Source organism: Macaca fascicularis, chromosome 15 (assembly GCF_037993035.2).
Source record: "Macaca fascicularis isolate 582-1 chromosome 15, T2T-MFA8v1.1".
In the NCBI taxonomy this organism is placed as follows: domain Eukaryota; kingdom Metazoa; phylum Chordata; class Mammalia; order Primates; family Cercopithecidae; genus Macaca; species Macaca fascicularis.
Window position 1 is genome coordinate 127057531 of NC_088389.1, and position 14946 is coordinate 127072476.

General features: G+C 40.3%; 1 protein-coding gene across 17 annotated transcripts in view; it reads right to left on the bottom strand.

The window, feature by feature from the left end:
- Positions 1-14946, bottom strand: part of ERCC6L2 (ERCC excision repair 6 like 2) — a 136515-nt gene that overhangs the window by 23500 nt on the left and 98069 nt on the right. For all 17 annotated transcript variants that reach the window (XM_065530871.2, XM_074017990.1, XM_045372872.3 and 14 more), the window contains one exon: positions 11140-11294. In XM_065530871.2, the coding sequence (XP_065386943.1) occupies positions 11140-11294 (155 nt within the window). The remainder of the gene's footprint in view (positions 1-11139; positions 11295-14946) is intronic.

Genomic DNA, 14946 nt, shown 5'->3' on the forward strand with positions numbered 1-14946 from the left:
TGTCACCCAGGCTGGAGTGCAGTGGCGCGATCTCGGCTCACTGCAAGCTCCGCCTCCCGGGTTTACGCCATTCTCCTGCCTCAGCCTCCCGAGTAGCTGGGACTACAGGCGCCCGCCACCTCGCCCGGCTAGTTTTTTGTATTTTTTAGTAGAGACGGGGTTTCACCGTGTTAGCCAGGATGGTCTCGATCTCCTGACCTCGTGATCCGCCCGTCTCGGCCTCCCAAAGTGCTGGGATTACAGGCTTGAGCCACCGCGCCCGGCCCGTGGCTATGTTTTACATTTTTACAAATGTCTTTAATATTTGGCTTAATAAAAGACAGCTGAATTCTCCTGTTTCTACATTCAATCTGTTGTGACACGTTGTTTTGGATGAAGCTTATGAAGAAAATTGGTCTCATACAGACGTGCAGTTAGAAAAGGGAAAAATATTTTAATAGTCTTTTCAGATAATTATGGATTTTCTTTTTTGACACGATACCAAAACTCAAGGTTAATTTCATTAAAAATCTGAAACCTTTCAGTAAAATGTTTACATTGTTAAAATTCATTGGTGTATCTTGAACTTTGGTAAATCTTTTCCCTATGTGTGATTTTTAATATCATTCACTGGTCATTTAGAAAATACTGATTAATAGAGTTATGCAGATCTTCAAAACATGGACATATTTAATTGTACCACGTTAGAAAATCACTTTTGTTATTATCAGAAAAAACAAGTATTGGGAAGATGTCAATGCTATGCTAGTAGACACAAGCTTTGCAGTATTTTAACTTTCACTTGAAAGCTTGAATTTTATCACTGGCAACAAGTACTGTCCATTATTTTCCTTGAAGTGACATGGTCAATAAGTTCATTTTTTCGAGGAAGTGCCAAATACCCACGTCTGAATAACCCGTCTGTCAGTCATTCTTCCAAATGGTGTTCCACAAAAAAGCAGCCAGTTCAATGTGCAACTCAAACAATCATTCAAGTGCTCTATGCATACTTCCCATTTCATCATACAGAATACAAAAAAGATGGGCTTGTAAAGGGTTGAGATTTGCTAAAATTAATTTTGCTGCTTCCTCGAAGATATTCATAACAGAAAGTAGTTTTCTTTTCCTGCAACAATGTGGTGGTAAAAAATCCATTAACTACTAGTGATACAGAAGGACTGGGCTCCCATCTAAACTCCACCCTTAAGCCCAGCCTGGATCTGTGGCCCTACATGGAAACAGCTGACCCCGTTTTTCTACCCAAACGTTGCCTTTTTGGCTTGCCCCTGCCCCTATCCTGAGCCCATAAAAGACTTAGCTGGCAGAGCAACACTAGCAGCTGAGCGGCAAGCAGGGAAGCAACTGGGCATCGGAGACTACGGACAGATGCAGCTAACTTCAGCTGCTGCAGCTTGGAGCTTGGAGAGGGGCCTGGTCGGAGATAGCCAGGCTTCAGGAGAAAGATCACCTTCCCATCCCCTTTCCAGCCTCCCTCTCTGCTGAGAGCCGCTCAGTGCTCAACAAAGTCTTCCGCAGGCATCACCTTTCAAACAGTTCATATGACCTGATTCTTCCTGGACACCAGTCAAGAACCCAAGTGCCAAGAGGGCAGGGGCTGCCACCCTGACCCTCCACTGAGCTGGGTGGCACTTAGCTGTCCCCAGATGGCAGAGCTTAAAGACCGCTGGTTCTTTAATATGCTTGGATGCTGCTGCAGGGCCTGCACAGAGCCTGCTCCCACCAGAGAGGAGCGACTCGTAGGTTGCAGCGTTTGTTCGCTCCTATTCCCATACCTGCTTGCTCACCTGTACACTCCCTCCTACAAGGAGTGGCCAGCGGCGGGCTGAGTGAAATGAGCCACTCCAGTTCCCGCCCGTGAAGGGGGTCAAGGGAGCTATCTTGTCTCACTACTACAATTAAGGGCCACTGCCTGTTCATACTAATCTGCCAGCCGGCTCCCCAACATTGCTTTTGAATCATTAGTACAAATGTCAACAAGTGAAAAGGTGGACCCCCCTGAGTCTTGGGGCTATCTTAGGGTCCACGGACCACACTTTGACAACTGTCAGTCTCTAATAAACTGGAAAGTCTTCATTCAACACATACTTGATACCTCCATGTTGGCAAGTTTGATCATGATAATCATGAGTAGGTCTGGGCTTCACCCAGCTTTATATCAACACACATGAAATGGTCCCCCACCTGTTCAGTGAAAATAGAATAATCTTTGTCTAGAATAATCATTACATCAACCTGCTCCAGCCTGGCTCCTGGCCTTCTTCACTGTGGAATGATTAGGTATTTGGCATATCTTGAAAATTAACCTGTCAGAGTATAAAGCCTAACATCTCAGTCTGTTCAGATCAGTTTAACATTTATTGATTATTGCCCTAAATGAAAGGCTCTTCATGACTTTTTCTTAACCCCCTATGTACCTTACTGCTCTCTGTGGTCCAATGTAAGTCTGCCTGGTCAGTCCAGTCTTCTCACTAGCTGCCAAACACATCATCACATTTCTGGCTCCAGATCTCCTCAGAACCTAGTTTCTTGCCCAACACTGTCCTACCTATGCTCGAAGGTACAGCTTCACAAGACTTCCCTTGCATACTCTTTTCTTGCATTATTGCTTTGATTTCTCATTTGGCAGCTTTATTATAAAATGGAATGTACCTTGATTTAAGATTTTATGTCATCTCATACAACATACCAAACCAAATAACGCTGCACATAGGCCAAAGATCCTCATTTCACCCATCAGAGAAATACAATGAAATCTAGGGGATCTCTTTGAATAGGTAGGGCCCCCTGTACTGTTTGAAATTATTTTGATTGTTTAGGTCTTATCTATTTAACTAGATCACACTCCTGTAATCCAGAGAGCAACCATGTATTTTTATTGTACTAAGTCCTGAGTCATGCCCTATAGGCTCTCAATAAATGCTTGCTGGATGACTATAAACTTACACAAATATGACTGTGATATTGTGAAACAGACATTTGGTCTCTGTCCCGGTTTCCTGGCATACAGCTCCTAAAATCCTTGAAATACAGTGATGTGCTTTTCTATGCTAATGAGTTGGCTGGTGGCTGGCAGCCCCCTAGGGAGCTTCAGGATGGGGCTGGTCACCTGAAAGATCAAGGCAGGGTCAGAGGGTTGGGACTGTCAGCCCCACCCCCAACCTCCAGAGAAGGAACAGGGGCTGACGGTTACGCTGATCACCAGTGGCTTAACCATCATAACCATTACATAGGTACGACTGATTGAATCAACCATACCTATGTAACGAAGCCTCCATAAAAACCCCAAAGTACTGGATTTTGAGAACATCTGGATAGCTGAGAAGGTGGACATTCTCAGAGGGCGGAGAACTCAGGACTGAGTGTGGAAGCTCTGCACCTCTTCCCATACCTCACCCTACGCAGCTCTTCATCTCTATCCTAATAAAATGGTAACCCTAAGTATTTCCTTGAGTTCTGTGAGCTGCTCTGGCAAATTAAACAAGCCCCGGGAGCGGACTGTGGGAACCCTGATTTACAGCTGCTTGGTTAGAAGCACAGGTAAAACAAACTGGGTCTTTTGAGTGACAAGCTGCGGGCAGTCTGTGGGACTGAGTGTTCAACCTGTTGGATCTGATACTGTATCCAGGCAGATAGTACTGGAACGGAATCGGAGGATACCCAGCTGGCATCTGCTACAGAATTGACTGCTCGCTGGTGTAAGGGAGAATCCCCCACAGAGCTGGTCACAGAAATCTTGTGTGTTGATTGTTGTGAGGTGAGAACAGAGGAGTAACAGGGTTATTTTTCCCCCAACTCAACGACAAAGAAAACTTAATTTCTGGAGGACATTTGCCAAACAAATTTTCTAAACAAGATAAAAAGTCCTTGCTGTTAAGGCATTCAATTATTTCACCTGCAACAAAATAGCCTTACATAGCAAATGAAATAGTGGGATATGGTTTTCCAATCCACTTTGAAGCAGGTAATGCTAGTCATGAGACTTGTTTATAGATTAACTGAAATTTGACTGATACTAAGTAATGTGGCTAACCAGATGGCTGACATCTCTAAAATAAAACACCAACTTACCATCTTGCTGTAAAAACTGTGAGAGCAGATCCTAGTTATATTAAAGGTGTATTATCTTCATCAGATAATTTGCAAAATATCACAAATTCCAGTTCAGACATATTTGTCTTATCTAATGCCAACTCACCACAAAAGAGTTATGCTCATACTAACAAATTAGAATAATTATTCACATTTTCATTTATAGAACCTCTTTGAGAAGGAAAATGTCTCCAGGGCACATCAAAGACCTTTGCGGCAGCCCCTCCCATCACAGGCCCTGAGGCCCAGGAAGAAAAAAATGGTTTCATAGAAAAATGGTAGAGGCTTGGTATCCTGTGTCCTAGCCACTCTAGCCACAGCTAAAAGGGGCCAAGGTACAGCTTGTGCCATGGCTTCAGAGGGTGCAAGTCCCAAGCCTTGGCAGCTTCCATGTGGTGTTGAGCCTACGGGTGCAAAGAAGTCAAGAATGGAGGTTTGGGAACCTCCACCTAGATTTGAGAGGATGGATGGAAACCCTTGGATGTCCAGGCAGACATTTGCTGCAGGGGTGGGGCTCTCATGGAGAACCTCTGCTAGGGCAGTGCAGAAGGGAAATGTGGGGTTGGAGCCCCCACACAGAGTTCCCAATAGGGCACTGCCTAGTGGAGGTGTGAGAAGAGGGCCACCATCCTCCAGGCCCCAGAATGGTAGATCCACTGACAGCATCCATTGTGCACCTGGAAAAGCCACAGCCACTCAATGCCAGCCCATGGAAGCAGTCATGAGAGAGGCTGTACCCTGCAAAACCACAGGGGCAGAGCTGCTCAAGACGATGGGAACCCACCTCTTGTATCAGTGTGACCTGGATGTTGAGACATGGAGTCCTGGGAGATCATTTTGGAGCTTTAAGATTTGACTGCCCCACTGGATTCTGGACTTGCATGGGGCCTTTAGCACCTTCGTTTTGGCCAACTTTCTCCCATTTGGAATGCGTGTATTTATCCAATTCCTGACCATCCATTGTATCTAAAAACTAACTAACTTGCTTTTCATTTTACAGGCTCATAGGCAGAAAGGACTTGCCTTGTCTCAAATGAGTCTTTGGACTGTGGACATCTGAGTTAATACTGGAATGAGTTAAGACTTTGGAGGACTGTTGGGAAGGCATGATTGGTTTTCAAATGTGAGAACATGGGATTTGGGAGGGGCCAGAGGCAGAATGATAGGGTTTGGCTGTGTCCCCACCCAAATCTCATCTTGAATTGTAGCTCCCATAATTCTCCTGTGTTGTGGGAAGGACCCAGTGGGAGATAATAGAATCATAGGGGTGGTTTCTCTCATACTGTTCTCATGGTAGTGAGTAAGTCTCACGAGATGTGATGGTTTAATAAGGGGTTGTCCCTTCCTCTTGGCTCTCATTTTTCTTTTTGCCTGCTGCCATGTAAGGCATGACTTTCACCTTCCACCGTGATTGTGAGGCCTCCCAGCCATGTGGAACTGTGAGTCCATTAAATCTTTTTCTTTATAAATTACCCAGTCTCTGGTATGTCTTTATCAGCAATGTGAAAATGGACTAATACACCCGACAAAAGGAGAGAGATAAGGCTGGGCATGGTGGCTTATGCCTGTAATCCCAGCACTTTGGGAGGCCGAGGTGGGTGGATCACCTGAGTCGGGAGTTTGAGACCAGTCTCAGCAATATGGCAAAACCCCTTCTCTACTAAAAATACAAAAATCAGCCAGTTGTGCTGATATGTGCCTGTAGTCCCAGCTACTCAGGAGGCTGAGGCAGGAGAATCACTAGAATTTGGGAGGCAGAGGTTGCAGTGAGCAGAGATTGCATCACTGCACACCGGCCTGGGTGACAGCAAGACTCTTGTCTCAAAATAAATAAATAAATAAATATAATAGGAGAGACAGATATATGAAAACAATTACACTTCCCTATCCTCAGAATAGATTTGTTTGAGGAAATGAGTTCTTGAGTTGCAATAGTCATCTGGCAACATGAGGCAAAAGACCTAAGGACTGAAAGTTAATTTACTAAAGATAGCGGGGCAGAAAATGAAAGAGCCTGAATCCCTGTGGTGTCATGGGGCTGTCACACCGGAAAACGCCTCCTTCCAGACCTGCTGTTATTTGAATTAGTTTAGTGACACTATAGTGTCATGGGGCTGTCACACCTGAAAATGCCTCCTTCCAGACCTGCTGTTATTTGAATTAGTTTAGTGACTTACTATATAGCCCAATGTTTGATGGTTATTCTATTTCCTGCACTCAAAAGCATCTTGTACATATTCATCTAGTATTGCATAATACAATGAGATAACTGCTATAGCAGATAAACACACACAAGTAAAGAGAAGAATGAGGAAAAATTTATATTGCTTTGGAGATGAGTTGGGGGAGAGCTGTCACAGATGATACAAGGGGTAGGAGTTCAATCAGCAGACACAGGTGACAAAGAATTTTAAACAAGGAACCAGAGAAGCAAATAGCAGGTTATTGTAGAGACTTATTTACACATCACCCCATTGGTAAGCAATAATCATAATTACAATAATAAAAAATTACATTTTTTGAATAATTTCAATGCCTTTCTTGCAAGGTGTTGAATGTGTTTTGCACACATCAGCTCATCAGTTACATTAGTCCATGAATCCTGGTATCATCATTGTGCGGAAAGATGCTACAGCTTCTTGTAGCCTCCAGCTAGCAGGGGAATAGGTCTCTATGTTTATAGTTTAAAAACTAGATTCTCCTTCCTCTAAGTAGCAGGTATTTTCTATTCAAATGACATATTATCTTCCGAATCAGAAAGCTATCTACAACCAATCCTACTTCTAGGTGTAGAAACACAAAAGCCTTTTTCATGTCAATATCAGTCACATAATTTCATACACACACACACACACACACACACACACACACACACACATTTTAAAATCTTGATTTCTACTAAAATTATTTGAAAGGGTAACTTTCTGATACAAATGCCATAAAATTAATGTCTAGCTACAAAAAGAGAAACGATTAAGACCATGAACTATCCCACCCAGTAAGAGTTACATGCTGAAACCGTAAACCTTGCTTACTGGACTACTTTGTAAACCAGCCATTTGTGAACAATTACTTTAAATCATCATGCCATTCATTATCCTGAAAAACAGGATAATGGAATGCTCTATCTCCCCAAAGTCTGCTCACTGTAAACAGTCCATCCCTCCTAGCTGACTCCAAAAGCTGTATAAACATACTGCAATCAAACCCACCGTAGCTCACAGAAATCCTTTCTTTAAGTAATCTACAGAATGCCAATCTAATACAAATACAAGAAAGAGAAGTTCTTACTAACACAATATTTTGTATTTACAGTATTCTGAACAGTGCTTAAACCTGCACTGGTTATATAAAAGACACTTCCCCACGCTACCTCCCGCCCCGGGCTGACAGCACGCTTAGTTCTCTCATTTACACCACACTGCAATAACATAAAGAGGGGCTTACTATTAATCCAGGTTTTACTACAAAGTGACCCGTTATTTCTCTGTCAAACACTCACAAGAGTGCCAAGTGTCTGTCATCCAATTCAAGGGATTAAGTCTTCTTTTATAGTCTGATACTTGTACCAATTTATAAAAATACAGATATAGTTTCTTAGAGTTGGTCACAGTCGATATTTTGGCTTGGATTCAGGCAGCAGAGGTTGACTATGACAGCTGGCAGGAAACTGAGGGGAGAATACATCCTCCCCCTTCAGTCACCACATCTCAGTTGCCATAGTGATTAATCCTTAATTGAAGGCTGTCTTTGTACATTTCTTTTCAGAAAATTTTATGCAAACTTAAGTTGAAAACGTGCAGTTGACTGAGAAAAGGGGGCATCACATCACAAACAGGTACAGTTCAGCTCCGCGACATACTTCCATACAGCAAAATAACAGACGAACTCTAGAGTACATTCTACTCCTTTTTAAGATCCATGGTGGAATTTGAAGAGTAGATTCACAGTTTTTGTCATTTTGGTTATTAATAATTACTGTACATCAAATAATTACTATACATGAAAAACTCTGAAAGACCATAGGATCTTATCTAGCATTACGGTGTTTATTACTTCTCTTTTAGAAGTTTTCATTTTAGTATATTCCCTTGCAATCTAGTTAAAGGTTCTGATTCAGACTCTACGGTACTCTTTTGAAGTTGGAATACTGGTATACTGTGGCAACTGTTACTTGTGTACTGATTTCATAAAACAAATAGGATATATTTTCTTACTGAGACAACATGTCTGCAACTGGCTACAGACACACATGCATGCACACACAATCTTTTCAAACACAAGTAAAGTTCTTTAATAAAACTTTGATGACAGACATGAAGCACTCAGAGGAATTACCAGTCACCGAAAAGATTCTAGACTGAGCCCCAGATGAAAGATACTGTACTATCGCTGGGAGGTCTGAGCTTTTTGGAGACTTCAGGATCAAGAAGTTTGCAGGTATTTTCTAACACTATGATTGAGTCTCTTTTGTTCTTGCTTCATTTCCCTTTCCCTTTGTTTATTCTCTTTTCTTCTCGTAGCTTTTTTTTTCAAAACTGTAAATTCACTATTGCCACCCACTGCCACACCAGCTGCAAAACCTCTGAGTAACGTACGTCTCTCTAGCCAAAGATGATGAGTGTGTTTCAATGATTTCCTCATTAAAGGTGTTGAAGTAATAATGACGCGATATGATGAAATCAGTGATTGGGAACTTTTCTTCTCAGAAATTCTGTGAGACAGCTTTGAAATGTTAGAATGAAATTTTGCTGTATCAATTACTGACTGAAGTCAGCCACTGAAATGAGTGTTTCTGTAGACTGTGCTTGGGCTGCTAGCAAGGGCGCCATGGGAATGGACCTCCCATTTAGTGGCTTTAAAACTTCACCACAATGTAGTCATTAAACAACTAATTTCTTTATCTTCTCTGAAAAGGTTTACTAAGTTGGTGTATGTGTGATGAGGGAGATAGACAGCCTCCAAGGGTATATTATAACACCCAGGGAGTAGGTATTCCAATTCGTTTCCTAGCAAGAGATGCCCCTCCCTCTGAAAATCACTGTAAAGAGACAAGGTTTCTAACGAGATTGTGTTGTCCACCTCAAAAATATTTGGACTGTAAGAGCTCACAGGCAAACTGTGTTTCCAGCATTTTATTTTTATAACTTTGCTTAAGAAGCAGGTTGCTTCTTAGGTCAATTGTTGGAGAAATTATATGCTTGTAAATTTCTTCTCTAATAAATATTTAGATAAGCTAACGACCAGTATCCAGTTATTTCATTAACATCCACTACAGCGGTTTGCCAAATTATCTGACATTTCACATTAAAATTTGTTTGTATGTAGAAGGAGAAGGTTTTAAAAAAGGGCACAGTTAAAAAAAAATCCTAATAAAAAATTAGCTATCTGTTTAAAAGATTCTGACATACTCTTTATCCTAACAAAGCAAGTTTCTGGAAAACCCAACATAATTCGGCCTGCCTTTTTCAGACGGCACATACAAGGCAATCAAACTGTAGAAATGCTGTTTAAAGTGTTGGTTGAGAGATGGTACATTCCTGGATCAAATGAGAAGACGAGTATAAAAAGCAGCATATTTGGGTCATGAAAGAATGCTTTCACAAGTTGTAGTTTGGCATTGGGCCTATGGACTACATTGAAAAAGGCTAGAAAGGATAGCCTTTCAAAGTCCGTTATTAGATTTATTCTAGGGCTATTATAAGACAACTGGCTGTTTACTATATCGTTCTGTGGTCCCCAAAAAACCCCAAGTGACAAATTTCCTTCAAAGTGAGTGCTAGGAAAAGCTTTGCTTCTCCTAGAACCACTGCTTTTTTGTTTTTTGTTTTTTTTCTTCCTTAAGGACAAACATTTCACTCAGCCTTTCTCAGCAGGGTGTTGTGGCATTTTGGGCAGAACAATTCTTTGCATGTGGGAGTGCCTCCCCATTGCCCCCTCAACCCAGTCCTCTGTCCAGGAGAGCCATTTGGAATCCCTGGCTTCCAGACATTAATGCCAGTCAGACACTCAGTCATTGTGACCACCCAAACTGCCCACACACATTTCCACATGCACTAGTTGAGGTATCACTAAATAGACAGCTTACCTCCTTTGTTTTTTCTACCAGAAAACTCAATCAAATTAGCAATATCTTTTTTAACTTTATACAATATCTGGGTAGAACATGTTATGTCCTATGAATTTGTATTCTAACTTTCTCCCCGTCTTAAACTTCCAGTTTAATTTATATTTTCTCTGGTCCTGAATTTCATTTTGTACTCTGGTTTTATTGTTAAGCTAATTTGATTCCTTTGTCAAACCAGTGAGGTACAAATAAATTAATTCCCTTGATAGTTCAGAGGAATTCTACCCCCACCTTCATTCTTAAAAGTAAAATAGCACTAGGTTGAAGCAAAATATTGGTATTATATACAGTACGCATTCTGAACTCCTGCCCATAAAGTGACAGTAAAATTACTCCTGAGGCACTTAGCTCTTAGAAAATAATAAGCCAAACAGAAGAAAATATTTTGTAAAAACCTTTGAAGAAAGTGACTATGCATAAACAAAAATATCACAACAGCAATTTGAAGTGGGAAGAGCCCATAGGAAGTATTTATGACTTTTAACAGTATAAAAATCCTTTTGCTAAAAATATAAATTCTATATGAAACGAGTTATCTGTGTGTGTCTTCATTTTAGGTGAAAAATTGTGGAGCAATCTAATCACATACTTTCCTTTTTCCATATGAGCAGAAATGGTTTTGGTTCTGATTGAACTACATGATTCCCTCACATTCCTTTTCATTTTGGGGGTACTGGCCAATTTTTATTGAGGAAAACTATTAAGCAACTCAACATTACTAGGTATTTGGGTGTAAATTTGTTGTTTAATCTAAAGCATCTTCAATGACTACAGCTCCCAAATGTTTTGATTTTTACACTTATTTGTATGTCCCTTACAGTTTTTGTAGCTATTTTTGAGGGAATACTTAGAGAAAATACTATTGAGTAACTTCTGTGAAAAATGAGGTAACTAAAGATGATACTATCCTATATCTTTCTTACCTTAGAACTGCAAACAGCTATGTTAGCAGGCAGCTGGGAAAACTGCTTCAACTCAAATACATCATGTGCTGCCCATCGGCTCATGTGATTTTCAGCTTTGCTCGATCCAATCACATTCTGATTTGAGTGAATATAAGCCACTTCCTGAACGCCATCTAGGAGGTAATTGATATTTTTTAAGTGATGTATCAGTATACAGCAGTATGGTTCCACAAAAACACATTATTCTTATTTTTAATACTCAAGAGAAACATCAACACCACAATACTCTTTAGGAAAAATATTGAAAAGAGAGAGAGTTCAAATATGTTAGTATAGGTTACCTTGGAAATGCCTTTTCCTTCTCATCAATGTGAGATGAGAACTACTGATAGTAGGTAACAATCTTTAAACTTGAAATGGAGGTTTTGGCCAAGAGAAAAGTCATGGTTGAGGAAGGTCCTCTCTATGAATTTTATTGTTAATTAAAAAAAAAAAGTTGTTCACTAATTTAAAGAATGAAACCAACCTTCTCTGTTCCTTTAAACATGTACTTGATTACACTGATGGAATGGGAGCATGGGGTTTATGACTAGGGAGTTTCGTTTGATTGGCTTTGCTCAGTTTTATTGTTTGTATTTTGTCTTTTTTGTACATATGCCCAGAGAATGTCAAGATGAGAGCTTTTTAGGAAATGAAAAAAATTAACTCATGGCTTTTATCTGAAAGAGGTTTAAAAAATAGCTACGATTTTTATTGCTTTGCTTCTAGGCACCTATAATTCATTTTTGAATTGTGATCATAAAAGAGAAGGCCAGAACCAAGGCCTATAAATGCTCCCTCCAACAGCTCTGGCAATGAACCTCAGGTATGACCTTCAACACTTGTGCTGTTTCAGTACTGAACCTCTCCAACCAGAAATTGCCAATCATGCAAACATAAAACGTTGTTAAATAATATGATGAGACAGTAACTAGCGTAACATTCTCCTTAAACTTCAAAATACCAGGTACTATATATGGCACATAATTTCAAAACCTTCACAGCAGAAAATTTACTCAGATGTTTCTTAATTTTGATGACACATGTTATCCATTGTTCAAAATAGCATTAGTTCTAAACTAACTACTGACACCTTTTGCACAGTAAAAAACAAACAAACAAACAAAAAACTGAGCTGATTATTTAAAAAACAGTTTATGCAATAATTCCTCAAACCTAAAATCTAACTGTAGCACACAAACCAAAGGATAATTCAGTACTTATTTACAATGATACCAAAATATATATAATAATGAACTCTTAAATGAGAATGCTAATAGCCACAAAGAAGGCCTGATTTGTACATAAATCAAATACAACAATTAAGATTTCTATAGCAAAATATCCTTGCTTGTATCTCAGCTTCTTTCACATAATTTTTGGGGGAATAAGTCAGACATTTGTGAAGGCAACGCCTTAAAATCACCATACTGGCCGCGCGCGGTGGCTCAAGCCTGTAATCCCAGCACTTTGGGAGGCCGAGATGGGCGGATCACGAGGTCAGGAGATCGAGACCATCCTGGCTAACACGGTGAAACCCCGTCTCTACTAAAAAAAAAAATACAAAAAACTAGCCGGGCGCGGTGGCGGGCGCCTGTAGTCCCAACTACTCGGGAGGCTGAGGCAGGAGAATGGCGGGAACCCGGGAGGCGGAGCTTGCAGTGAGCTGAGATCCGGCCACTGCACTCCAGCCTGGGCGGCAGAGCGAGACTCCATCTCAAAAAAAAAAAAAAAAAAAAACAAAAAACAAAAATCACCATACAGATTCTGGGCAGAGGGTGGTAACAAGAGAAGCAGGAGAATCTCTGAATCTGTACACAGAAACAGACAGCAACCAGACAGCAAAACCAAAAGCCCACGGACATTTACATCAAAATTAGGTAACAAGATACCCTCATGACACCTAAAGTACAAGCAGGTGGGAAAAATCTCCACTAGCTATGAACTCTGCACGGTTTCAGTATCTGTGTGAAAGGAGGAGGAAGCAACAGGGCACCCGACAGACCTAAAAACAGGAGACCCCAGAACTGCCAACAGGTTCACCGGAAAGCACAAGGGGCCAGCTGGGGAACAGCAGCTGAATCTGGAAGGTTTCCTGCTCTCCAATGCTGAGAGGGTGCAGGGGGGACACAGTAAGAAGGCCTGGAGGGGCTAAAGCAGGCCAACTGCTAGAACTCCCAAAACTGACCCACCAGGGCCCCCACCCAGGTCAGGGCCCAACAAAGAGGAAAAACTGCTGGGGGAGAATCAAAATAAGTAGGATAGGAAGAACAAGGATGAGGGAAAGAAAAGATCTAGAGTAAAGCAAGGGAGAGCCAGAGGAAGGTCCAACACAGTGCAGCACTCTACATGGAAATAACATATGGGTCTCTGTGAAGTGAGAAAAGATTTTCTAAGCTCTGCTTCATTTGTAAAATTTAGAGTAAGTAATTTCATATAAAAATGACCAAGGGAAAGGCAGCACGGTCAAATCTCATAAAAATTACTGTGAGAAAAAAGAGAACAAGCAGAATAATATCCCTCCAATGAAAACGTGCTAGAAAGATGTGCTCACAAAACAGAAAAAGACATGAATCAACAACGTAAATCAGAATTAGAGGAACCCAGCAATGAGTGATAAGAACTTAGGAAAGACTTAAATTTTTTTTTTTTAATTTCAAAAATGAAGACTAAACTAGAAGGAACATAAGTGGGAATAAACACAACAGATAAGCCTTAAGAGAAACAAACAACATTTTAAAAAAGCAAAACGAAATGAACAGATCAAAAAGATGAGAGAATGTGACAAAAACTGAAGATAGGCAAAGAAGACTGAACATCTGAATAATAGGAGTCCCTGAAGAAGAAAGCCAAAGCAAAGGAATAGAAAAAGTAACCAAAAACACTAGTACAAGCAAGTCTTTCCCAAAATAAAATTTAAGTGAAAACAACACTGTGTATATGAGAATACGGACCCAGGATAACCAACATCAAAACACAATCTAGTAAAATTATTGGACAATAATGAAAAGAAAAAAAATCCCCTGGGCACCTACGGAGAAGGAAAAAAAAAGAACACATAATACCACACTTTATGCCAAAAGAAAACAAAGCTACATATTTAAGACGCTCAAGAAAAGACAATGTGAGTCAAGTATTTTACATCCAGCAAAACTGACTTTCAGGTATAAGGGCACAAAACTGTTATTGCAAGAATCTCAGGGAATATTATTCTCACGAACACTTCTTGAGGAATTACCAGACAGTCAGATTCAGACAACCAGAATGACGTGAGGAGCACTGACATTAAGGACTGATGGGGAGCATGAAATGTGTAGTTACCTGTGGACCAAGTGAAGTCTAAGAGAAGGGTAGTATATAATGCAATGTCTATATCTTTGACAAGAAAGACATAGTATATTCATTTTAAAAATGGAAGAAAAGGGAGAGTAGAGGCAAAAACAGATAAACCCTAAATGTTGTCAGTAATCAAACTGTGGTAGTACTGCTATTTTATTCTTTGTGTAATACGGGATAAAGCAAATGAGCAACAATGGGGCATTAAAAGTAAATCATTCCCTATATGCTTGAGAACCAGAATTATCAATATTGTAGAACTGGTATTCAAACATAATAAAGAGGCCAAATGAGAGCTCTATCGCTCAAATTAAGTATCAATACAAAAAAGTGTAAATATAAACTCGAGGTATTTTATCATCATCACAAATATGTGTACATAAATACATATATAAAAATATATCACAAATATATGTATACATACACATATCTTTTATATATATATATATA